This window comes from Amphibalanus amphitrite, unplaced genomic scaffold (assembly GCF_019059575.1).
Source record: "Amphibalanus amphitrite isolate SeventyFive unplaced genomic scaffold, NRLGWU_Aamphi_draft 000253F_arrow, whole genome shotgun sequence".
In the NCBI taxonomy this organism is placed as follows: Eukaryota; Metazoa; Arthropoda; class Thecostraca; order Balanomorpha; family Balanidae; genus Amphibalanus; species Amphibalanus amphitrite.
The window spans coordinates 265,627-292,417 of NW_024881748.1; the positions used below are offsets into that span (position 1 = coordinate 265,627).

General features: G+C 51.6%; 1 protein-coding gene across 1 annotated transcript in view; it reads left to right on the plus strand.

The window, feature by feature from the left end:
• LOC122386486 (neural-cadherin-like) overlaps positions 1-26,791 on the plus strand; it is a 136,525-nt gene that overhangs the window by 42,736 nt on the left and 66,998 nt on the right. The window contains exons 3-4 of the mRNA XM_043375726.1: positions 15,537-15,690; positions 17,652-17,759. Of these exons, the coding sequence (XP_043231661.1) occupies positions 15,537-15,690; positions 17,652-17,759 (262 nt within the window). The remainder of the gene's footprint in view (positions 1-15,536; positions 15,691-17,651; positions 17,760-26,791) is intronic.

A 26,791-nucleotide genomic window follows, 5' to 3' on the forward strand; every position in this document is an offset into this window, starting at 1 on the left:
CTCAATATGCCCCAGCTTGTAGTGCCTTGTGCCGCGCTCTTGCACCGCGGTGTCTGGGGATCAATATTGGCGCGCGGCGAGGTTTGTGTGCGGCCAGCGTCTGCTTGTTTAACTGCCGGCAAAAAGTGTGTATATGTCGCCCGACACGCGGCGCGGGCCGTCGACGTGGGGCTCGCACCAGCCGGCCCCACACCTGGCCGTTTCGTCGGCCGCCGTGGCGCCGTACTGGTCTTGTTAACACCGCCGGGCGGCACAAAACCCGGCGCCGTAGAGGGCTCGAAGGAACGCGGGCCGACCGGGCGCCGTCCGTCAGCGGTCTGCAGGGGTCCGCGGCTGCCGTCAGCGGGACACAAACTACACGCTGGCGGCGGATACCCACCACACCCGCCAGCTGCTCGGCCAGATCAGATACGGAGCGCTCCGCGAGATGCTCCCGGGCTGGAGAGACACCCCGCCTGCTCCGGCTTCAATCTGCGTGACGGCGGGGTGCTTCGCCAGGCGGAGGATATAGCTTTTCGCGGTCGGCGTGCGTCGATTGCTACGACGGCTGCCCGCTCGGCCGGCCTCCTAGTGGCGACAGCTGGTGGCATCATCGGTGATTTGTCACCATTTTAGGGCGATGGGTGAGAGCAGTCGGACCGGCGCCGTCATCATCCGTCATCGTATCTGCTGAGCGCCGAGCGCCGATCGGCCGGCCGCCCGACCGTCGCGTCGGTCCAAGCGACCGACTGCGGGAGCTCGGGGGATGGCGTGGCGGGCCGGGTTTATCGATACAGCAGCGAGCAGTCGCGGCCATGGACTCGGCCAGTTCCGCCAACGGCCGGCAGTCGTTTACAGGGAGAGGCCGGTGACTTATGCCACCCAGATATTGGCGCACGTTTTTCTGTGGCGCCGCTTTACTTTTGAAGTCCGTTTTTCTTGGGCGTTATTGATGAATTCTGTTTTTCACGGCCGGTAAGCGTGGCCTTAATTTACGCCAGCTGATTTATTCGAACGCCCTCGCGTGGTTGTTTTTCATATGATTACTGAATCGTTACCCCTTGAAGAAAGCGTTCGCGAATTCCATAAAAACTCTGCCTGCGATTAGGAATGCTTCAGCTCGTTACTGATCCATCAATCGCGAGACACGCTCTCCGAGTTCTCAGCGCTGGCCGCGGTCTGCCGTCTCTCCTCTCACCTTCTCGCCTTTGGTCAGCCTGCTTGGCGTCGCCGCCTCAGTGATTGGTCCTGATTTGATCACCGGGCCGGCCAATAATGCGGCCGAGGTGCGTGAGCTGGACGCCGAGTGGGCGTGCCGGCTGTCGGTCCGCAGCCGACGGGGTGATCGGTGTCCGACGACCACAGACCGGCGACCTGACCGGCGACTCCAGCGGTGGGGTCAGGCTGTTTGTGCAACGACGGAAGCGCTGATTTCCCGCTGTGAGGCCTGTCACTGCGGTGCCGTCACCCGCCGGACGTGCCATCCTGTCAGTGTGTCGTTTTGTGTGTTACAGGGTCCAGTATGTTGGATTTTTCTCTCGGCAGGTATTTTAGATACGTTGTTTTTGCTGAATGATGACGTGTTTACTGAACCATGACCTTTTGAATTCGTTCTGCTCGCCGTTCCATAGATTGATGATTGACCTGCAAGACGAGAAGACTGCTGTTCAGCGCCCGTCACACTGAAAACTTTTTTACCATTTCCTGAAGGGTAAATCCGCCATAGCATGGTAGCTTGACACACAGACGTTTTTTACCACCTTCCAGATGGTAAATTTTACTCTTTCATGAAGAGTAAACTCGCCAGGGAGGGGTAACATGACACACAGACGTTTTTTACCATCTTCTGAATGGTAAACTCTTTTGATTTACTCTTGTCTAGAGTGTAACATTTTTTGGGTTACACTCTTTGAAAGGGTAAATCTTAAACGGAACCCTTTTCTAGGGAGTAACGCATCATCTACTCTGTGCTTTACCCTCCTACAGAGAGCATTTTCTTCTGGCCTACCCTTTTTCACATGGTAATGTTTACTCTTTCCTTTAGTGTAAACCCCCCAGAGGATGGTAAGAGACTCACAGACGCTTGCTTCAGAAGCTTCACGAAGCTTCTGTTAACCGGAGCTCACCAACTAAAAAAACATGCTTCAAGAGCAACAATGTATATTTGGCTTCCGTACAAACAATACGAGGGGCACACCAGCCATGAACATTGTGAGACTCTTCACTTATGCATACGAATTTATACGAAGCGTTCAGCAATGCACAAGCGGTAAATAAACACCACGATACAACTGGAATGCACTTTGAATGTGAATACAAGACATTCAGCGCCCTCATATTGGATAAGGCACAGCACACAATATTTGAAGAGAGCGACGGCGTTCCTGGGTGGTAGCCCGTCTGCGTGAGATAATGAGACTGGATCACTACAGTGCAAGGCTTTTTCAAAGTCACCAACAAAATGCATAAACTGGTAGCATCACAACAAAATTAATGTACGTACTCACAACCTAGGCCACGTGGCCGTGCACGGGGTCCTGTTAACCAGGTCAAATTAGCACCACTCAACGGCATGCAATGCTCTAGCACATCGGTACTTACAGTAAAATGTCCACAGAGGCTCTATAGGCGATGAACAACACGCGAGCACAATCACCAACGGCCACGCCGCGCGGCACCGACACTGCTCACATCCGCTCTCGGAGACCAACGGCCGAAAACTGACAGATGCGCGCGGCCATCAAACCGCAAACGGCCGATCTCGTTTCTGATTGGCTGAGTGATTCCATTTCAAATATCATCTTCACGAGGGTAAACAAGATCCACGCATGAAACGACTATCTGTACACGAGTCACGATACCCAGAAGGAAAGAGTTTTCGTGATGTTCTGGATCGCGAGAGTAATATTGATATTTGCATGGTAATAATACTCTTCGCTGGCGAATAAGTTCATATTAACCACGTACCGTTACCATGCACATAATGGTAGCAAAGAGTTACCCTTTCAATATACTCTTATCTTGCTGGTTTGATGAAAATGAACCCTCCAGGAGGTAGTAAAAAAGTTTTGAGTGCACATTGACTTGTCCGTTACATTGACCTGTCAATATATGGCGACTGAATTGATTTTACCTCAGCGGCTGGGTCAATGAGAAGTGTCCTTGGAATAAATAGGCCCGTAAAGCAGCAGACGTCGACATTATGGACACGGCTCGCGCAATGGCTCGTGTCGAAAAGTTCACCAATATCGGCCAGCACGTCCAAAAGTAATCGCTGAAAAGCTGAGCTTCAAACGGCCTTTCGTTAACAGTTTCGCAGAGCTAGTGCACCTCGCCTTTCCAGTTCCCTGTGTCGGAGCTCGTTAGCTCATATATTTAATCCCCCTCCCTGCCGCTGTCCGTTTGACCGTGTCGGCTGGCGTCCCCCAGGTCATCCTTCCGGTGGCCCTGCCCCCATCCCCGGCACACGCCAGGTGGGCTCGACACTCGCGGCTGAGTAGGTACTGCCGGACGGACCGCCACCTGTCCCTCCCTCCCCCTCAGTTTGGCCGTTCGGAAACGTTCAAACTGAGGCCGGCCGACCGGCACTGGGCCGTAGCGGCGGCGGCGGCGGCGGCGGCGGTGGCGAGCCGTGGCGGCGCAGACCGGATGGCCCCGCCCGAGACGCGTTTCCGCCCCGCTCGGCCCAGCGCAGCGGTGAGTGACCGGCGCGGTGGAGGCCGTTTCCGATCTGTGGCGGCTCCCACCTGGTGTGCCGCCTGAGCCGCCCCCACCGCCGAACGACCTTCCACTACCAGTCCTGCCGTCCGCGCGCCAGCAACGGACGATGCTTCATTTTTAAGATGCATCTTTCATTTTGATCGAATCGCAAAGGAAGACGTATTGTAGCTTGATGAAGAACTATTGCAATTGGGTTCTGTGACACTAAGCATGACGACTGTGACGGGAATAAATCCGTCTGATGGCGTGGGACGTACTAAGCTCGGTCCAGCAGCCGTTTGCCGTGCTTGGTCAGTCGCCGTCGGCCGCCGGTCAGTCGCCGTCGGCCGCCGGTCACGGGCTGTCGCTGACGATGATGGCGGCAGTTAGCAGCTCCGGGTGTGAGCCGGTGTGCTGCCGGCAGAGCCGGGCGGCCGTCGCCGCCGGCGCTCCACACCACGAGCCGGGCAGCGCGGCCGACAAATGAGTCGGACCGTGGCGGCGACAGGATCCGCTGCCGGCCATCGCTGAACTTCTGCCCGCGACAGCCGCCGATTTTGTTCGCGCCGGCCTCCGATTCATAGAGCTTTCTAAGCTCTCTGAGGTCGGCAGAGGCCACGTGTGGCGCTGGCCCAGCCCGTGTGTCAGGTGGCGTTTCCGGGAAGACTTTATCCAGTTGTGGCATAGCTCACAGAGCCCTTGTCTCCTACAGCTCGCAGCTCAACTCGGCTAGTGACGCCACAGAGCTCAAACAGTCTGATGAATCGTCTCACTGAAAGATGACAGGACGACTAGTTGCTGTGAAGTTGGCGAGTGGAACGTATTTTTGACTGTGCGAGTTAGATCAAAGGGTAGACTAAAAACTAAAGCAAGAGATCCGCTGGCATACTTCTATATATTTCCAAGTATCATTTTAAATTGTGCGAGATTAAATCTGTCTGGGAGCCTGTCTCGGCAAACAACCTCCGACATCTGTGTTTGTACAGTCAGATGACTTCCCACGTCGTCGCCTGGCGTGGAGTCCTCATCAGTCCTCATTAGCTCCCGCTCAGCTCGCGTCCTCCCCTCCTCGATGGGCGGTCCCGCGGCGACCCTCGGGCCATCTCATCCGCGACCGACCGACTGTCAAACCCGGCTCGGTCGCTGTCGACGACGACGGGAAGAGGGGGAGGGGAGAGGGTCGACGCCGACGCACCGCCCGGCGCGTGCCGCTGCTCGACGCTCGATTGTACCGGTGAGCGATGGGGAGTGGATCTGTGGTGACTTCCGTCCCTTCCAGGCCCGCTGAGCCAGCGCCGACTGAAGGCTGTTTGATTTGTGTGTAGGTGGGATGAAGAAAGGGATGAAGTAGAAGTACAGAGTACAGGGACAGAGAAGACGGAGACAATACAGAGGAGTGGGCAACTGTAATTCTGTTGTCGAGCCCATGGCTCAGCTATAATGATTGATGGATTGCGAAAGTTGACATCTGGGCTTTTGGCGGTAATAGATCTGAAGTCTTAACTGGTTACAGAGACGGTCACGGAAGTAGCGGCAGCTAACATTGGATTTATCTAAGTGTGTTTGTCGGTATATCCACAACTAGATAATGCAAACATGATAAGTGCTACCTAAATATCGTCAGAGCGTGTCATAAATATTTATACAAAATATTTATGTTTACTGAAGGGACAATACTCGCCTACTACGTGGTCGTTGAACGCTCCTTTCGACTTCCGATACGGAGTGCCGGCAACTAGATCCATTTCGTTTACCACCTGCCGTTTCCGCATTGGCCGCAGCAGGCGCCACTTACACGACCATTTGTCTGTAATTCGGTGGGCGACACGATTCCAGACGGCGGTGGTGACACTTTGTGAGGTGGTGTGTGACAGCGCCGCCTGGTGTCATTTATCACCTGACACGCCGCGCGCCGCCTGACGCAGTTAGCGCGCCCAACCCGGCGACACACACCCAGACACGCAGACAAACACACACACGCGGGGACACAGGCGGCCAGTCTGTCTTGTCGCCGTCGTGAGTGGACCGTTAGACGCAGAGCTGTGACGACCGCGGCGGTTTCGCCACGGGGCCGACTTTCCACCGATTTGCGGTATTTCCCGGCCGATTTCACGAGTCTGGCGGTGGGCGTGTGACCACGCACTGGCGAGCTCCTGTCGTGCCGAGCCGTGCTAGCCACAGTCACTGATTAACGTGCGACGTCCTGGGTAGGCTTTTTAGTTTATGAGGTCCGTTTTATTGGCGGTTAATGGGAGGTCTCTTTCTCGCAGTTCTCAAAATCCGTGCGTTTCGGCGGAACGGCCTATTTGCACGTTTGCAAGCGATCTTCTAATACGTGACTTGGGGACAATTACTACATGTGGTCTGTGGATATTTTAAAGCATTCATGGTATTCTTTGAGACGAACTATTGCTGATTTCTGAGATAACATTTCAACTGGTGGTGTGAGTTTATTTACTGTCGGGAAATATTTCCACCCGGCTGCCAATTGTGGGACTTTTTCATTTGTACTTAGCGTGTATATGGGAAGTCTGACAAAGTGTTTTTGTCTCGCATGACTGCACATTTTACAATTTGGCTCAAATTTTCGCAGCAAGACAAATGATGTTCTTAATTTGCTGTCCGGGAAAATAAATCACGAAATAGGCTCATCGGCGCGAGCCAGCTGAACACATGTTCGTGAATGATGCCCTAATATAAAACGTTGGACTTGATGTTTTAATAAGGCTGTAGCTGGCCACCAAGTGATTTTTCTCCAGCAGAAATTTTACAGTACGTCCATGTGATGAGCAAAATTTGGTTGAGCATCTGTTCTGGACGGCTTGATTATTTGATGCGCGTTTAACCTCAATTTGACAGATGCGTAAAGCGTGTTTCGTGCATGGTATTCATTAACCCTCACCAATCGCCAAATTGTTATATTTAGGGCAGCCAGAAAGGATCACTCAGACTATCAACCCCGCAAAAAGCGGATTTGATTTCCAACAGCCCTTAGAAAGTTAGAAGTATGCTTACGCCTACATGTGCATTTTTTTTCTTTTCTTTTCTAGTCGCCACTCTATTCTGACGTATAGCGGGTCACATCTGTGAAGGTGCCACCAATTAGATCAGCACTGCGCCGGTAAGCATCTGAAGGGCCGTCTCCAACGCACTGACCTTTCGCCGGCGCCGGGCTGACGACGAACGGGCGGCCTTTGGTGCCGAAGGAGTACAGAACAGCTCGCTTTGTGATCCTCAGACGCCGGCTGGGACCCCCGGATTGGGGGAAGTGGAAGGTTGAGAGGAAGGTGGGCGTCCTGTGACGCACATATGGCCACTACGCAGTTACACACTGGGCTGTGCGCTTGATTGTCCTCCACATGTGCGTTATTTCTACATACTGAGCTCCTATGTATGTTTGCAATGAATCATTTCACTGTAATGCTTTACAATTTACATGCTCTGATGGTGCCGTCCTCTGATCATTTTTCCCCAACCTCAATCTATATTATGATTTATAAGTCGTCCGTGCGTGCGTGCGTGCGTAATCCGTCATGACTTATGTGTCTTATTGCGCCTGAAAGGCGCCGCGTATCGACGTAAAATTTGGCATGCCGAATCTGTGGGCGTGGGCGGCCTTTGTATTAAAATTTGGGAGTGATCGGACCAGGGGTGCGCCGTCAGCACGCGCTCGCGTGCGCCATAGGGTTAACACGGGAAACGGTCAAATCGAAGATCGGGCGAAAACCGGTCTGCGGCGCCTGCTTCCCGGCTGTATAAATCGGCAACGGAGGGTCGCAGCGAGAAGCGGTTTACACCACTCGATAGAGGAGAGATGGGCCTAGCGTATTGACATGGTTTCATAGTATAGCACGCGCCACGTGCAAGACAGCACCCCCGGTTGTGAAAAAATGACCGATTTCGTGCATTGTGACGGGAAAATCGATGCCGCTGGAAAACGGCTTGACGGAATGAAATTGGTGTGGTGCCATTTTACAGACAAATGGATGTTTAATCAGAGAATAGCAAACAAAAACTGATGATCCGTACCATTTCCTTAATAATGAAAAATTAATTTGAAAATTTATTTCGCGCGGAGCGCTATTTCCTTTACAACATCAAAACGTATTGAAAACGATGATCAATCGTTATGAAACCTACATATTCGGAAAGAGCATTCTTTTCTGACCAATATCCACCCAAAATATTATCAAAAAGTCAATAAACTTTTGTGAAAATGACTCAAGCATGCGACCGTGTTTTGATAACGTTACGCGTATTTTCCGACGAAATCGGATCGGCGGCTTCGGCAGGCAGGCCCAGGCAGGCCATTGAACCTTTGACAACAAACGGTAGCGGAAGGCACCTCTCGCCAGGGGAATTCGCCAGTAAATAAAATAAATTTATTCTTGCAATAACTCAGCCGCTACCGGGCCGATTGTGCTGAATTTTGGGACTGTCAACGGGCACATATCGAACGACACATTACCATATGTAGGGTGCTAAATGTTAATGCACGTGCACACCTGGAAAGGAGCAGTTTCCTATCTCAAGAACGGCTGGGCCAATTTCTCTCAAACTTGGTACACACTACAGAAACCGTAAAATCAATTAAATACCATACAGTTATCGCGCAAACATGGCCATCTAGTTTCTTATAAATTATATCACCCCAATCGCTCCCCCCTCCCTGTGTGGGCTGCAGTGTTCCTGTGACTGCCCGGTACTGGCGGCCCTATACGGTCGACTCGTTCACCGTTCCCGCTGCCTGTCGAGCCCACTGATCCCTCCAGAGGCCCCGTCTGTAGCCGCCGGCGTCACCGCGGACTCATCCGAGCCGACTGGAGCTCAGACAGCTCGCGCCGAGCTTCCTAAGCCCCCCCTGACTCTGAACAGCGAGACGGCATCCGGTTCTCCGAGCGCAGCGCTGGACTGAGCCCTCGCGAGATTGGTGCAGCCCTGATATCGGGCACGGCTGGTCACAGTGGTCACTTGCGCCGACGAAATTCGAGTCGTGAGCGAGCCTACTGGCTAGTGGCTATCGAGCGTGTGAAATTAATTTCTTGAGTAATTGCAAAAATTCTTAACTGGGTGAATATCTACTGGAATAAGCTCTTCAGTTAAATGCCATTTAACCCTTATTAGGTCACTCATCTTTTGATAAGTCTATTTTTTATTTGCATTTGCCACATTTTTGGGCATTTCATTTGTTGCAATATACCTACTATAGTAGGTATATTGTCCTCACATGACTCGACGTATTGATTCCCATGGCAACCGGATACATTATCGTTATCGGTGGTAGGCTTATGTGATTTAGACGGCAGATGTGATGATTCTCACAAATGTTGTTGAAATCTTGTTCCATTTGTGCTGCAAAACTCTACTAAGTACCTAAATCGTTCAGCGGATAACAATTAATAACATTGTAGTTCCGATACCAGCCGTCCGGCATGCCAGCATTTCAGAGGCAGTGAGCCTCGGGCTGTTTGTTAGTTGTCCTGATCTCATTTCCAGTATAGTACGCTGCTTGCAATGGTTTCCTCTGGTCCCTTTGGCCCTCCTCTGGATGCATGCTCCTACGCCTACACATTGCACTACCCACTGTGATTGATTAGACAAATGTCCCGATATTCCGCCGGATCATTCCGATTAACGGGAATAGCTGTCGCTCCAACAGTCTGTAGATTAGGCAAGGAATAATGCTAAATACTATTTGCATGTCTCGTTAGATCTCGAAATAGTAAGATCTCGTTAGATATCGAGGTCGGGCCGGGGGATGCCCGAGGTGGCCTTCAGTGGTCCGAGGGGACGCAGGTCTGGTGTCAGTGATGAGCCGCTGACATTTTAGCCGTGAGAACCATCCACCCACGTCACAGATCCACCGTGCTCATCCAGCATCCCGAGGCTGGGCCCAGTTTGTCCCTGGCGGCGAGTATCCGCAGGTCGCGGAGTCGCGGAGTCGCGGGCTCGCGGCCGGTCGTCACCGCCGGACGTAAAGGGTCGCTCGGAGGGACGGCCGCCCGCGGGCAGGAGAAGGGTCCGGCGGATGATGTCTGTTCATCAATCGTCGCCTCGTTTCCGATGTCCCGCGAGTGGCGTGTGTCCTTTCAGCGGTGTCGTCAGCCACCGATCGGCTGTCGGAGATTTGATGGAGCGCCGCCGACCTGCAGTCGACGGTCACATTCGTCCATCGCTGAGGTCCCTTTGTCGTCCGGCCGCCGGACAGTGCAGGGGTACCGGGCCACTGATATACACACGTAACGGGCTCTGCCGCCCCGTGCGCCGGTGGGGGAGGGTGGCACTGCCACTGACGACCCGTGACTGGCCGGTCGGTATTGATGGTCCCCGGATAGCCCCCATGGCGTTCCGAGCGGCTGACTCGACTGAAACGCGGCATTATGCGACGATATTTGCGACAAACATGGCAGAGCGATGGTCCCGAGCGAGGCGGGGCGGCGCACAAAGCCAGATGACTAATGCGTGCGCTATATTATACGTTACGCCAGATCCAGGCGGAGGTGAGAACATGTTTATGTGCCGCGGGTTCGTGCCAGTGCTGCATTGTGCTCGCGGTGTGCATTGTTCGCGCACGGAGCCGCAATTCAGTCGGGCGGGGCAGATGACCTCGACTGCAATCACGGCAGCCATCACGGCACTGCAGTGTGCACGGCTGTAGTTGCAGCCATATGCGGTTCTTAGCTGTGTCCGGTGATCGTCTGGCCACCGGGCGCCATCGGTAGCCAGTGTTAGCCATCGGTAGTCACATGTAACCATTGGCAGCCAGTGGTAACAATTGGTGACCAGCGGTAACCATCGTTAGTCACAGTTAACCATTGGTGGTAACAGGCAACCATTGGTCCCTAATGTAAGACACATGCGGTAAAATACATCGGTCATGATTGCAGCCAGTAGCGTCATTCAAACTGTGCATTGTTCACCGATGTGGCCGCCGGTGGGGAGGGGAGGGGAGGTGCGCCAAGGCCACTGGGCGGCGCACCGTGCTATTAACGCCCGGGGCGTTTTATCGCCGCACGGGGACCACAATGGTCGAGTGCCGTCACTGCCCCGGTCGCCGAGCTGAACGGGTCAGCGGGGATTTGGAGGAGCAGTGGGGCTTCGCCTAGCGGGCCGGAGCGGTGCTGCAGACCTGCAGACCCTATCGCAGCGACGTTTTTATCAATTATGGCTGATATATGCACACCTATATCAGCGATGGCTATGCTCGTCGACACGTGATTTGCTCACTTTATGAACTGGCTTACACCTTAGAAGCCTACTATTAACCCGCGCCCTGGTGTGGGTCTGAGCCACCTTCGCCCTGGTGGGGGGGGGCCAAAATGACCCCCCCCGTCTAACTCGAAAACGAAGAGGGCTAGGAAGACGCGGAAAAAAGCAAACGAAAGCCCATAACAAGTACGTTCGAAAGTATTTCAGTCATTTTTTCGCTAAGGTCAATATTGAGGTCGCTAGAGGTCATCATAGGTCAAATTTCAGTGTTTTCGGTGTTGCCGGACATATTCCGCTGTAGCTCGGAAACTAGAAGAGCTAGAGAGCCGCGGAAAAAAGCAATCGATAGCTCTTTTCAAGCTCTTTCGCCAAGGTTCGTCAGATTTGACCTCAGCTCAACGGTTTGGCCCACAGAGGTCATGCAAGGTCAACTTGGCAAATTTCGTTGAAAATGTTTTTAACTATAGCATGCATTCACGAGAAAATAGAGAAACGATTCATGCACCATCGTGCTTGGCTCGTCGAGACGCGTCGAATGATATATAGTTTGACCTCGAAAGGTCATTTTGAAAATTTGACCTCAGGTCAAGGTCATGACCTTACCGAAATAGGTCATGCTGCATATCATTCGATCCGCATTGACGAGACAAACACGATAAACGTCGAACGGAGTCTCTATCTCTATTCAATAACAAGTAAGTGCAGAAAAACCGCTGGTGACCTCTGGTGACCAGGGAGATGACCTAGCGTGACCTCAGCGAGGTCACAAGCAAATGGTTTCACATGGGCTGTGATTTGCTGACCCAAGACACTTCAATAACGAAATATAGGAACAATCACGCCCGATTTAGCTGAAAAACAACTACTTTTCGATTCTCCCATTGACTTATAATGGGGAGCAGCGATGACCTGACCTGACCTTAGGTCACATTTATAAAAAATCCGAGATAGCCATTTTGTAGAGCTGGGTGACATCTTCAAGTACTGTAAATTTTACATCGATCGGATAAAAGCTGTGCCTTTGAGAGAGCTTTGAACTTTTTTAGAGGTGGTGTCAGTTTTGGTGACCTTGTGACCTGACCTGACCTGACCCGAACCCCCCAAAAAAGGACATGATGTAAAAATGTTGAATAAACAGCTATACAAAGTTTCAGGGCGCTAACTCAAGTGGTTTCTGAGTTATCGCTGAAAAACCACAGGGGGGGGCCAAAATGGCCCCCCCCCCACCAGGGCGAAGGTTAAGTTGTAAATCCGTGATTTCCAATGATTTCGGGTCAGTCTAATTGGGCTGCACTCTGCAGTTCGGGGCAGTGGATCGATGCGTTCGACATAAACTGCCTGTACGCCGATCCATGGCGAGTGGGTGGCGATCGCCCGAGCCGCGCCGTACCCGTTAGCACTTCTCGGTACGGCGCGGCATTGGCCGCCGGACGATCACACGCCTGGGAGGATGTCCACAGCCATTAAGTCGGGGGGCCATTTCCCTGGGGCCGTCCGGTCCTGACCGGCGCTGCGCCCCCCGTCCCCAGAACGCATTGGCAGCGCGCGCGCCGTGCTCGTTCGTCGAACCCGACGGTCGTCGGTCGTGTTTGACTGCCCAGGTGCCCGCCCCTTTCGGCGGCGACATTCTGCCCGACGAGCCCAGCCATCGAGCGATGACGCGACATGAGCGCGTGACCACCGACGCGCCCGCCGGCCGAAAAATCGACCACGGCCGCGGCCTCGACGCTGCATGAACTTTGAGTGATTACAGAAAACAGACACAACTAACGGAGCCACAAAACCTGGAGTTGGCCGGTTTTATACACCAATGTGGATGTCCTTATTTGTCGTTTCTAACGAACTTTTACCAGAGTTTTGTGTGCTTGTTTTTTTCTTTTTATAATTGAGCTCTAATATTTGAATGGACGGATTGACACAGCCGGAGCCCACGCTACGCAAAGCTTGTTGCGTAGACCCCGTTATGTTTCGGAGTTAGGCGAGCGATGTTGAGTGAATGAGTCGAGTGCGGGACCCGAACATGCGTAACTGCATTAGCCTTTGTCTACCCTTCTGACTGCGACTAGTCATCACTGGTCGATTGGGGAGAGAGGGCTGCACGACCAAAATATCGAGAATCGACCGCGCCAACCCTCGCTGCGTGCGCGGTGCATTCAGCACGGCTGCGTGTGAAGCCCTGTGTGACGCCGCCGGCGGGGGCGGTGGCGGGGGTGGGTGCGTACCTGGACGCCGGCCGCCGGTCGGTCCCCGCCGGCTCCATTGTCCCCGCGAGCTGAGGGTTCCGGTGGAGCCAGTGTCCCGCCGCGTGTGCGACTGCCGTTTTTGCCGCGGGCGGAGGCACGTGAAAAATGGCCCTGGCACGGCGGCCGCACGGTGCGCGTGGTCGGCGTAGCGCGCACGTGGCCACACATGCTTGGCTTCGGTGTAGATTACCTTGTGCCGGCCGGCGCGCGGGTCGGGCAGGGGCCGGCGCGGCCGACAGGGGTGCGCTGCGGCATCGATACCGCTGCGGCGGCTGGCGGCTCCCTCCCCTCCCCGGTCGTGCGACAGCTTCACCCGCGCACGTCTGTTTCTCCTCCCTGCAGTAACACCGCCCTCACGCCATGCCATGCTGTCGGACAGTCCCGACGCCGAACTCACGGAGCCGTCACGGCAGCGGCGGAGGCGGCGTCACGGGCTGCGCGCGCCACCGTTACGACGTCACGACGCGTGACGCGCGGCGAGTCGGTCTGAGGCGCCGTCGGACCGACTGGAAACGCGGACGGCGCGGTCTGAAGGCGCCTTTGTCCGCCACTCCGACCCTCCGTCCGAGCCGTGGCCGCGCCGGTGCGTGTCCCGCAACGGCCCTGCAGCCCGGCCGGACGTCGCCAGAACGGGGCTTCCTGCGAGCGCAGACGGTCCTCGACCCTGCACGGCTCGGCTGGCAGCTTAAGCAGATTGTCTATTCACGGACGGGTTTCTCTGTCGTGACCTCGTCATGATGTCGGTTTCACTCTGAGCCCCCACTCGCCAATGTCGCCGTGCTGTAAACCAGCCCCATTGGTGACAGCGCGGTGTGGCCGGGTGGTATCAGGTATTCACCGTACCCGTGTGGCGGCCATGGCCTGGTGCTGCCGAAAGGCGATCAGTTTCCGACCGGAGTTTGCTGGCTTCGATCGCGACACCACCTGACCGAGGCCGTACAGCTTCTGTCCAATTTCCTGGCCGGAGCTCTGCTGCAGAGGTGCTCGGTGCTCGCCGACTCTGACAGGCACATTGTGCAGCCGCCGGGGAGCATCTGAGGCACGCGATTTACCGCCGCTCTGCCGCCGCGCGTGCGCAATCAACACGCCCGGTATGACCAGGACGTGGTGCGTCTGTCGGGAGCGGGTCGGCTCCCTTGTCTGCATCGTCTCAGCCCCGGCCGGCTGCCGTGCGAGCGGCGACATTCCACTGGGACGAGCCGTCGGCGTCGAGCGGCGACGTGCTGGACTCAGATAAACGACTGTACTGATGGCTGTCCCTGACTGCGCCCGGAGCTCGCCGAGGCGAGTGAATATAACTCACTGACGGGGAAGTGAGCTGGGTGCAGTAAACCCGGCCAGGGAACGTGCCTGTCCACCACTCCGTGCGCCTGCAGGCCGCTGCCGGCGCCGGATGTGCCTTCCCCTCACACCACCCTCACCCGCCCCTTGTTGCACGTGCAACAGGAGGCGTGCAGGGTCAGCCATTGTCCGACGGAGGCGGGGCGGGTCGACGCGACGCCGGGGCCCGGGGTTGCTGTTTGTCTGAATCACAGTTGGTGCTGCAGCTGCGGTCTCAGCCGATATCCACTCAGACGACCCCGCCGGAACAGCAGCGAACGAGCGTCGATTGAATCGATAACTCCCGCTGATCAGATGCTCTGAGACAGGCGGCAGACGGCTGTCGTCGCCACCGTGCAGTGTCGTAGCGGGTGCCGTTCGTCCGGGCCTGCCGTCCGGCAGAATGTCATTGTCACTCTGCCCGCCAGGGAAAGGCATTCTGCTCAGACCGGGACGAAAAAAACGCTGCCACGTTCTCAGCACTGTCTCCATTCACTCGCCGGCCGGCGGCATTGTCCATGCTTTCATGTGGGTTATGTCACCGGCTGGTATTGTGTGCCGGTGACCTTGCTGTTGTCTGCTGGAACTTCTGGCGGCGCGATGCGCACACCCAGGCTATTCTCGGTTGTTTGGTTGTTTGGTTCTCAGTGCAAGTGAAAGCCCACTTCTGGAAGGTGCTGCGTTGTCTGCCTGTATTGCGGAACGGTATCACCTGACTGTTCAGGCCGATAGATGCTTTCGAATTTCGATGCTCAGATTTGTTTCTTGTTGTTTAGCAGGTACTGCTTGACAGCTGTGAGGTTAATTTGTATAAAACGTCAACATCTCCTTGAAGAACCCAGCGTAAATAAGAAACGGCTCCGCTCCCAAAGCACGACCTTAACTCTATATGATTCATGGCCACCTAGCTATTCGTCATAAGGAAGCATCGTCACTTCAGTTGACGTGCCATAGCGCAACTAATAATGAACCAGGGGCGTGGCTGCACATTGAATGCGTGAGTCACTCGAACGATGCCATCCTATATGGGCGATTGGACCCCGCCTCTTCGACCGGCTCCGCACTAACTCCCGCATCTGTCCACAGGTGGCAGCACCCGGCGCGAACAACGTCCGCTTCAGTCTGGACAACCCGCGCCTGTTCCGTATCGACAGCAACGGCAACATCTTCAGCAACGCCAACGGCCACCGGCTGGTGGCCAGCGGCGGGCTCAACTTCACCGTGTTCGCCGTCAACCCTGGTGAGTTGTCCTCGGTGCCCGCCGAGAGTAGTGGATGGATGAGGCTAGGAGAGAGCGCTAGTTGCGAAGTAGGTAAACCACCGGATAATCTCCAAAGAATATAAGCATAGATCAGAAATCGTAGGGGGACATGCTACATTTATGTATATTATGTGAAATTTCAACGCGTCTTTAGAATTATGAAATAAGGGATGCTTACCTTCAGTTTTAGTTCAGGCTTATCGCAGCCGAGAACGGCTGGGCTTATAGTTCAGGTTTTACAAAATTCAAATAATTTAGATACCGGAATAGCCATAAGCTGAAAAGCTGAATGAATATGGCGCCATACCGATACCGAGCAATTAATTCAGGACACGCCGTCTAATTATGCCGGGAACTGAAGCTGGCGACTTCCGCAGGGGAAATTCCTCTGGAACAACTTTAAACTTGTGATTTCTAATTAGACCGGCGTCGACCGGAACACTTCCACCCTGGTTTCGTCCCATACCGTCTGGTTTCGTCTGATACGCTAAGAAGGAACGACTAGGCTGCCCAGGGGTATTTCCACGGGATTACGTGGACTGAAGAACACTGACCAACATCGAGGGTCGAACGATACACCAACAAGACACGCTTGGTAATAGCGATGAGTTGAACCCAAATTATTTCACAATCAGCAGTGGTTCGTGATGAGGTGAAGTGGCTCAGTGGTTGTAAAGAGCTCAGGTGAATTGTTTTAATAAATCAATAAAAAAACGCCAACAACGTGTAACCCATATCACAGCTCGCCTAGCGTGCGCATCTTGTGCGCCTGCCAAAAGATGGCGCTAGTGGTAAACGCCTGAAGTTATGCTGTACCGGATAGCTTATATGGCGCGACGGCGCGTAAAGGCTTTCTCCTTCCATACACAATCGCACGGAGATTGATGTCGATTTTTTGCGAAAAGATTGCCGTTTCAGCTGTATTGTTGTCTTCACTGAACTCTCAAATGAATTTGTATAGTATGATAACGGCGTTCAGCGACAAGAAAATGATATTGAATTGCCTATTACTGCTGGTAAATACGCGAACTTTGACGTATTCTCACTAAGTACGATCGAACTTTGGGTCTCTTTGAAAGAAGAGAACTGCAGTATACATTGCAGCGCTGGATTAGCTAAGGCTTGATGTATCTTGCAAAATCGCAACGGTCACTTTCGATTCCATCGAGGGAGAATGAGCGCACAGTTACAACAGTTATACATCACCAATCCATCCATGTGGCGAATGAATACCCGGCAACTCTAATAATGACCAAAATAACATCCTTATTACATTTCGGGTGCTTTTCTTCTCAACTTCTGGTCACTTGGGCCACATGCCTGCTCCGCTACCGATTCATTATACGTTCCCTGTAGCAAGTGAGCCACTGACTTTAGTCATATTTCCCCCCGTCCACCGCTGCTGGTCCTCAGCTGCTTCACTTTAACCCGACTGAAAATGAAACTGCCAGCGCCTCCTCACCATCCGCCCTTCGGCCGTCGGCCCGCGACGGACTGAAAAGCGAAAACATTTTTAATGCGGCGCCCCTATGCGGAGCGGGCGCCGCCGGCCTGAGTAGACGATCAAAGCAGATTCTTACAATGACATTAAAATGAAGTGCACTCAAAGTGCAGAAAACAAAGCAATATTTCCGCAACGCAATATGTTCGCTTTGTTTTGAAAAGGTAAAAACGTTGAGTGTTCCGAAATTTGTCTGTCGCTGACATACTCTCATTTTGCCGTATTTTTTATTTACATTTACTTTTTCTGCCTGGATATATTAACAGAACATGTGGTAGCAGTGGGTGGTTTTGGACTTGCTGCATAATTTGAAAGCCGGCAGCTTTAGTTTCAGGTTCTATACTAAGGCATCGAGCCCAAGCTGCTGCCCGCGTTTCAGATTGCTCCCATCCTGTAGTCTCTGCCACGGTGTCTGACCTGAATTCCCTCCGCGTTTCAGACCACTCCCATCGTGTAGCCTCTGCCACGGTGGTTGTGGCCGGCAACCAGCCTCCCCAGTTCTCCGACCAGCGCTACCAGGCCAACGTCTACGAAAACGCCGGCACCGGTGAGTTCGATTGTTCGTTACGGGCTGTCTGTCCATTGCGCTCAGGACACCGTGCACACTTTAATAGAACAGAAAGGCTCAGGTATGTGTCAATCCAATGGCAAGAATCTTTTGCGAAGAGGGCTGTCAGTTCGGCTGATGGAAGAAAAGCCTTAACACGGAGCTAACGACGATGCTCGAGGACGGTGAAGCCTGCGGTGGACCGGCCGCATTGTGCACCTGTCGCGCCGAACTCTGAGTCACCCACCAGTCCATGACCAGCCGAGCGCAGCGGCCGGCTCACGTCCGCCGACCACATCCTGCGCCGCCGACCGCCGGCCGTAGGCACGCCGCGCCGAGAGCGGCCGGCCGTGCCGCCGTAGCCGCCCATTTCCGCGCCGCATTAGTGGCCGTAGCCGGGGTTTAGGCGGCCCCGGTCCGCGCCGGAGCGCTGCTCCCGCAGGGACGAGCGAGCGGCCGGCCGACCGGCCGATACCGGCACCCATCGATTATCAGGCGCGTCTGTGCGGCGGGGGAGGCACCGGCCGCCACGCCGGGCCACCGCCGCCTCTCCCCGCTCCGCTCTGGTGTGAGTACTCACCAGACAAGGCTACGTCATTGCTTTTGTCACTGAGAGACGAGAGTGTTTGCTGCTAGAAGGCTGGCTTTTCTGCTGAAAACTGCGATTCCTACGGGAAGATGCACGCGGCGCCCGCCGGTGACCTGGGTCGCTGACAGTACGGGGAACCCCCGGCGTGCTCGGTGACCAGCGGACCGCACGGCCGGGTCACAGCCAGTGGCGTCTCAGCCGGCTCTTTCAGTGTCTGCTAGCCAGTTAGCGGATTGTCGCGCTAAACAGCTGATACAGCCTGTTGAAAGTCAGCCGTGCGAGAGGCTTAGCATACATAATTGTAGCGGCCGCGCTCGAGAATAGTGTTTCCGGGAGAAAATTACAGCGCGTATGTGTTTCGAGACTGAAATGATTTAGTTGGTGTTTTCAGCTCGAAGCGCGCCTCTGTGGCGTTATTTGCTACCAAGGACTAGACACAATTCAGATGCTTACATGAGACGGAGACTGGCGAATCCAAGGGGCTGGGTGGCGTCTCGAGCATGTATCCCTGCCCCCTTCAACTTGCATTTCAATTGTTTAACGATCTTTCGTTGACGCCACAACCACTTCCACTGTGTTCAATCTTAAAATTCTGCTCAAGCTGGTAATGCTGTAAGCGTAACATGGACCTCGTCGGTAAGGACGCATATGGACCAGTTTTCATATAAACGTTCCGTCGTGGAAAATTGAATGACAAGCGCTAGTATGCCGGTTATGCAAGGGTTCGCTGGACCGCTCTGCCGTGAAACGCGTCACAATGCCAAGTAAATCGATTGGAAACACGGTCCACCGTGCTGACGTAAAATGCTAAGCTGCACTGAGTGAAACCCAGACAAATGTCAGGCTGCAGGGCCGCTCGCCGGCGGCTTGTGTGCGGATGAGGGCTTATCGGCTGGGTGAGCCGGGAGCGGTCGCGCTCCCCGATCGAACGTTTGTCGGTGAGCGGAGCGCACAGCACCTGGGCTAGGTCTGGTCGATATGTCATTTATACCGGACAGGCCCATAATGACCGGGCTCGATGGATTCTTCAAGTGAATCAAACGGAGTGAGCTGTGCTTTCAATTTGCGTCTGACAGAAGCTATCAATCCACCAAATGTACGCAAGGACGCTTCGATCAGCCGCGCAAGGCCTCATAAACAACATTCATTTGTGTGCCTGCTGTTTAAGCCTATGCATTTATTCTAAGATAGGGAGAGGTTCAGAAAACTTTTTTTTTGAACGCTGCAGTGGAGCCGAACTTTCCAAAACAGTTTTTTCACGAAGTCGTCGGAGTCTGCTCCCTCATTCATACCTGTGCACATATGCAAGTTTCGTTATTCATACCTGTGCACATATGCAAGTTTCGTTGTTTTAAATAAAAACTGTTAAGTGTTCCCTGGATCAGACTGATTTTTGATTCACCTTTTTTGGATCGATTCAATCATTGATTCATTTGATTTTTGTTTGATTCAATCACCGTTTGATTCCTTCAAAAAATTTGGTGAATCGATTCCTTTTGATTCAGAGAATCAAAAAAAAAAACAATAAAAGGAACGATTCACGTTTGATTCAGCCAATTTTTTTTGAATGATTCTTTTTTGATTCAATTAAAAAATAAAATATACAAAATATCAGGGATAGTATTGTATTTGTTGTGTTCTTTTTTATTGTCATGTAATGGCAGTAGTGTTAATATTTGTTGATTTCGTTCACTTCAACTTTTTTTTTAAGTTCATGAATCATTAATTTTTTTGATTCAATCAGCCCTGATTCCCAATGCGTTTGATTCAATCATGGCTTGTGAATCAAACAATCCTGACGGTGAATCAAACCTTTTTGATTCAACAAATTTTGTTTGATTCAATCCAATCGATTCAATCACAGATGAATCAAACACCAGTCTGCCCTGGATACACCAGTGCTTTCCGTAATCCAGCACTCCAGTGTCGCTGTGAATTTTGTCACTTATCAAGACAGCAGGAGTCAGAGCGTTTCTTCTTTGGAGCTAGAAGCCTGCTCACACCGCCGGCATATTGATTATCTCTTAACTTTCCTGCATCCTCATTCCCAACTGTATACGAGTACATACATGCACTGGTGTGCATACTGCATGGAGTGCGCTTGGGGTTCCGTTGTGTCGGACATCGGTCCCAACTCCACATCCACGTCAGACCTGCATTCCTCCGGATGAGGAAACGGACAGGTAGACATGACCTACGTGGCTGATTAACGCCGGACCCGGCTGACATTTCTGAACTTCAGGTGACCTTTTCGAAGTTTCTAGCTTGCGAAAGATTTTAGAACTTTGTTACGAAACCGAGATCCAACATTTTCACATTTAATTTACCTGCCGCGATGTACTGTTACCAAAGATGCGGCATGTACATGATATACTGCACATTGTTTTGGCATGACAATGCAATCCTCTAAGACGCAGTTGTTGGATTATGGTTCAAGAAAAAAAACTTTGAGTCTCCACTAAATCTCCGATACCTCACATGCCGCATCCTCTATCAGTCGGGGTTTGCTTGAGAAAAAAAAACAGCTCCGCTGGACGTTGCCGTGAGCCGCGTCGACCGCGACGGCGGCCGACAGGCCGGCGCCGGTCGGCCGAGACCGCCGCCCCCGGGCATTCCGGGCGTGCGTGACCGACGGCCGTTGGGCCGCCGGGCGCCTACGCCGCGCGCGGGGCGACGCGGCACGCCCGCGGCCGTAGCCACGCCGGCCGTGCTCGGCTGGACGGGCAGTTGAATGGCCGCAATGACGCCGATAACCGATCGGCTGGGACCGCCGGGCCGCTGCCGCAGGTCCATGGTGAAATACCGATCGTATGCCCGGTTGATTCCTCTAATGATTCTATATGTCTGATCGTTTTTTTTTTTCGTAGGCTATTGCTAATCCATATCGTGCTTGCTGCTTGCAGACGAATCAAGTCGAGCACTTGACTTAAAGTGTTGCAGTTGAGTGCATATGGTGTCTCATATCCAACTTGTCCGTGCTATTTTAGGAATGTCCTCTGTACCTACTTGCTGCTTGGCATTTCTGCGAAACGCTGGCTGTTTCAAAATTGCATTGAAAACACAATGAAATTTGCAAATGTATGCCCAAATATGTTAGATATAGGGTGCCTCAGCACGGTACAGCACTATTCATATAGCTACGTGCCACTATTCAGGGAAGGCGAATGCTGTTTGTCTTGTGATTCTACCCATAAATGCATTGCTCACCCATTATAACCTATCAAGCAATTATCGCGTACATACCTGGCAAAAAGTTAATCCAACATACAAGTCACCTGGTGGTCCGTCTGATCCCCATGCCATCACACCTTGGATACTGCAATGTTCCAGACCCGTCTGTTTGGGAGCGCCCAGTGGCGCAGGCTCACCTTCCTGTAAGTGTTTTTTTTTTTTGCTCCGTCAGCCTTAAGCCAGTCTGGAGCCGGGGGTCATTACATCTGGCAATTTTGGCCAGGAACAAAGTTTTACGTTAAGCCGGTTTATGTGAACCCGGAAGCAATAGCAACGTGGGAGCCTATCCTTAGTGTGTGTGAGCAAATCTAATGGGGGAACTTACTTTTGCCGAAGTGCCGAAAAAGCCGGAACAAAACACAGATGAAGAAACGGTAACATTTATTTACATCACATATTCATACACTTGTGTAAGGTGTCAGTGTACTGGTGTGGGGTGTATTGGTCAGGGAAAAAGTCCTAAATAACAAAAAACCTGACGCCTATTGCAAAGGGGAAAACCCCGCGCTGAAGCCAAAGAGCGCGGGGAAAAAACCCCTACAGTTGTTTAATCTAATGTGTAGGAGGTAAAAGGGAAGGGATAATGACGGCCCCGTGCTGGGGAGGGGCGCCCGGCGACCACAGGCGTATACACCTTGGCTGCCAGTCGGCGTTGGCTCTCAACGACTCCGCCTTAGCGGGTCGGAGAGCGCAATAGGGGGCCGCCAGTTACACATGCCAGTTACACAGTGCAAGAAACATCAATGGCTAGAGCGCGAGCACACGATGCAATCAAAAGGAGAATGTAAATAAACGACCGGGATTTAGGTTGTACGAGTAAGGAACTGGGCGCCGCGTTACTATCGTCCCCACGGCGCCCACTCATGCCCGTGCTCGGGGTTCCTTTTGTCTCAGTGAGGTGGTTTCTATATGCTGTTAATAAGACGTGCCTCCTGGAGAAAGATAAAAAGCAAATCATGAAGCTCTGGATGATGGTCGCCAAGGATAGTTGGCAAATCCAGACTGAGGCCATGTGTGGTAATGTGTCTTATAATGTGTCTTCTGTGGTGCTGTAGGCGTGGGCAGTGGAGTATGAAGTGTTGTATTGTGTATCTTGGATGTGTGGGGCAATAGTGACATATTGGAGGTGGTACACGGTCGTATATATGCGAGTGTGTAAGATACGTGTGTCCTAGCCTCAGTCTGGCCAGCACGGTTTCTTTTTGTCTTGTAGGTTGATTTGAAGAAGAGAAATGGGAAATTGATGGTTTAATCGGATAGAGATGTGGATGTTTGATTGTGTCCCAGTCTCTTTGTCGAAGTTGCATAAAGGAGACGTAAATATGGTTGATGAAATCTATAACTGGAAGAGGAAGATGATTTCGAGACGAGAAGAGGAGTCCAGTTTTGGCAAGGTTATCTGCCCGTTCGTTACCTTGGATCCCCATATGTGCGGGGATCCAGAGGATTCTTACTTCTTTCTTTTCTTTCTGTAGAGCAATCAGCTGCTTTTTTATTTTGTATACCAAAGGATGTGTTTCCGTTTTTCTTGTCGTCAAAGTCCTAACAGAGGAAGCCGAGTCTGTGCATATCACTGCTTTCTGAAAATGTTTGCTTGCAATATATTTAAGAGCTGAACTAATCGCTATCAATTCAGCGCTGAATATGCTGTGGCTGTCGTGAAGTCTGTTTGTTTTTTCATAATTTTGCGAAGTTATAGCTGCGGCAGAGTGTCCGTCTTTCCGTGAACCATCGGTATAAATATATGCGTCTGCCTGATGTTCTTCTTTGTATTCAAAGAACAGCTGTTGTGCTTCCTCTTTTGTAATTTTTGTCTTTTTATCGGTAAATAGGAAATCGATATGCTTGATTTGTTGTAAGAAGAAAGAGGAAAGTGAAGGTGAGGGCATGATGTTCGGATGGGATATTCGAAAGACGTTGAGTACCATTTGAATTCGAGAGGCGATAACCAGGAAGCGTCTTTGAGGAGCAGTCGGCTGCAGATCTTCAGTGTAACGGTTATTTAGTATTTTATATGTGTGGTGAGTGGGGAAGGAACACGACCGAGCGAAGAACCGAAGGAGCTGGTATTTCCGACGCTGTACAAGTAGAGGCAGATTTAGTTCAATATGGAGACATATTATGTTTGTCGTGGACATCGCGCCCGCAACTATGCGGAGTGCTTTGTTCTGGATTATTTGCAATGACTCAATTTTCTTAGAAGCTATATCATCAAATAGAAAAGCATTATAGTCCAAGATAGGGCGAATTAGGGAAATGTATAGTCTGAGAAGTGTGCTTCTATCTGCGCCCCACTTCTTACCAGCTATACATTTAAGTATGTTTATACGTCTTTCGCAGCGTTGGGCTATATCTTCGAAGTGTTTATTGAATGTGAGTTTATTGTCTAGGGTGACTCCCAAATATTTAAATTGGTTTACATATTCAATAGGTATGTTGTTTATCTGTAGTCTAGGGGGGTTAGTAAAACGGCTTCTAGGGGGAGCGAATATCATTGCCACTGTTTTAGTTGGGGACACGGTAAGTCCCCATTTGTCGCACCACTTTCTAATATCATCAAGTGCTGTGTTCATGTAAGCATACGCCGTTTGTACAGATGAATCAGTAACCCAGACGGCTATGTCATCGGCATATATTGAAAATTTAAGTTTAGCATTATGTGTTTCTATTATGTCATCAATCATTACAAGGAAAAGGGTCGGGGACAACACACTGCCTTGTGGTAGCCCGTGCTCCTGTCGGAAAGGAGGTGAATATGTGTTGCCGCATCTTACGTTAAAAGTTCGATTGCTCAGAAAGTTCGTAATGTATGAGGCCATTCTGCCCCGCAATCCTTTTTTATGAAGTTTTATTTGGAGGGCAATTTTATTTACTTTATCGAATGCGTTTTGGAGATCAATAAAGACAGCAAGGGTATATTTTCTTGTTTGAAAACCACGTTGGATATCATCTACAATGTATGTTATATTGTCTGCAGTTGATCGGCCGTGACGAAAGCCATTTTGAAACGGAGAGAGAAGGGAGTTCGTTTCTAGGTAAGCCCTAATTCGCCCATTGACCATACGTTCCATTATTTTAGAGGCACAACTAATTAGAGAGATAGGACGATAGCTAGATGGGTTAGAAGGTGGTTTCCTAGGCTTTAGGATAGGTATAAGGGTGCTGGTGCGCCAGGGTTCTGGGTAGCTGTTGTTCTCCCATAGAGAGTTTAGGCAAGACAAAAAGGTATTGAGACCGGATTCAGTCAAATTTTTGAAAAAGGAGTAAGAAATCTGATCCGGTCCTACTGATGTGTTGCCACACCGCGAGATGGCATGTGTAAGTTCGTGGTTCGTAAATGGTGTGTTGTACAGTTCACGGTTGCTTGAGTGAAAGTTCAGTGTAGACAGTTCGTGTGCGAGTGTTTCGGTGAGCTGCGGTGTGTATTGTTGTGCTGAGGAGATGTTCGCGTAATGCTGTGCGAAGAGTGTTGCAACGTCTGAAGGGATAGTGTAGTGGGTGTTGTTAATGTGAAGATGAGGGATTTTGTAAGGGTTGCTGCGTCTTGCCGAGAAACATTTTATTAGTGACCAAATTTTGGACAAAGGAGTAAAACGATTAAAGTTATTTGAAAAGTTTTGCCAGCCGGTGGTTTTAGCATGGTTAATTATCAAAGAGGCTTCATGTTTTGCTTTGCGATAGGCTTCCGCATTTGCTTCGCAAACGCGGCGGTGGAACTGGCGGAGTGCGCGTTTCCGAAGGGCTACGGCGCGTTGGCAGTCTGCATTCCACCAGGGAGCTCTTCTATGTTCTTTTGGGGGGCCAGTATGGGGGATGTTTTGATGCGCAGCGGCAAGAATGACGTTAAGAAATGTGTTTATATCTGGTGGAGGTGTAGACAATGATTCGTCAATATACTTTTGGAAAGACGCCCAGTCGGCCTTCTTAAAGTTCCACCTTGGCAAAAAATTAAAGTTTGTCTGTCCTGAAGGGACGTTGAGTAAATAATGTATGGGGTAGTGGTCACTGAAAAGAGAGTCATCTTCAACGTGTTGTGTAAAAAGTGTCGCGGTGTTTGTGTCTGTAATGGCGAGATCTAGGACGGAGTGTACGACCTCTCCATTGCGTGTGCGTGTGAATGTGGGCGTGAGATTGTTAATGAGTATTAAATCGAGTGAGTTAATTACGTTAAGAAGTTGTGTTCCGCGCGAGTTTGTTTCTGTGCACCCCCATGTGCGGTGGTGTGCATTGAAGTCCCCCATGATTATAAAAGGCGGAGAAAGTTGGGAGAAAAGGTCTTGGAGTAGAGGACAGGAAAGTGGGAGGCTAGGTGAAAGGTAGATCGAAAGGACAGTGAGGTCTAGTTGTGCAATTTTAACTTTTACTCCGACTGCGTTAAGCGTAGTTCGGAGGAAAATTTCATGATGCAAAAGTTTATTTGAAACGTAAAGAGCCGAGCCGCCCCGGCGGTGGGTTTCATTTACGTTATTTGTATATAAAGAGAAATCACGAATGTTGAAATTGTAATTATATGTATCTGAATCTTTAAAATGGGTCTCTTGGATGGCGGCTAGTAACGGTTTTTTATTTAACATATAGTTCTTGAATTCCCCCCAATGGGATACCAACGAGTTCGTATTCCATTGGAGAAAGAATTCAGAAAATTGAGTCATTTACCGTGTGTGTGTTTGTTTACTGGTGTTCTTGGGTATAAGCGTGCGAACGAGTAAGTCGTCTTCCCGTCGAAATGGAGCGAGAGCTGGAGCGAGATGAAGACCTTTCTCGAATACGAGCGGGAGAGGGTGCTCGAGAAGACATGGGCCTGGGTTTTGGGTGGTCGGCGGAGACGAGGCTTTCGAAAAGTTCCTGTGTGAACTGTGCTTCAATGACAGTATCGTTGGGCGAGTCAAGAGCAGGGTTGTGCTTGACTCATGAGTCGAGTCAGAAATTTGACTCAACTCTGACTCAAATGAGTCAGATTTGAGTCGAGTCGGATAAAATGTTGAACTGTTGAGTTGAGTCGGAGTTGAGTCGGACAAAAACATTAAGGCGTTGAGTTGAGTCAGAGTTGAGTCAGTAAAATAATTTTGACATCGAGTTGAGTCAAACAATGAGTCAGCTGACTCAACTTTCTAGAAACAAGCTTTTCATCCCCACACCCCGCTTAACAACTTTGCCCTGGCCCTGCTGCCGGAATTTTTTCACCCCCGCCCCGCTCAACAACTTTTTTATC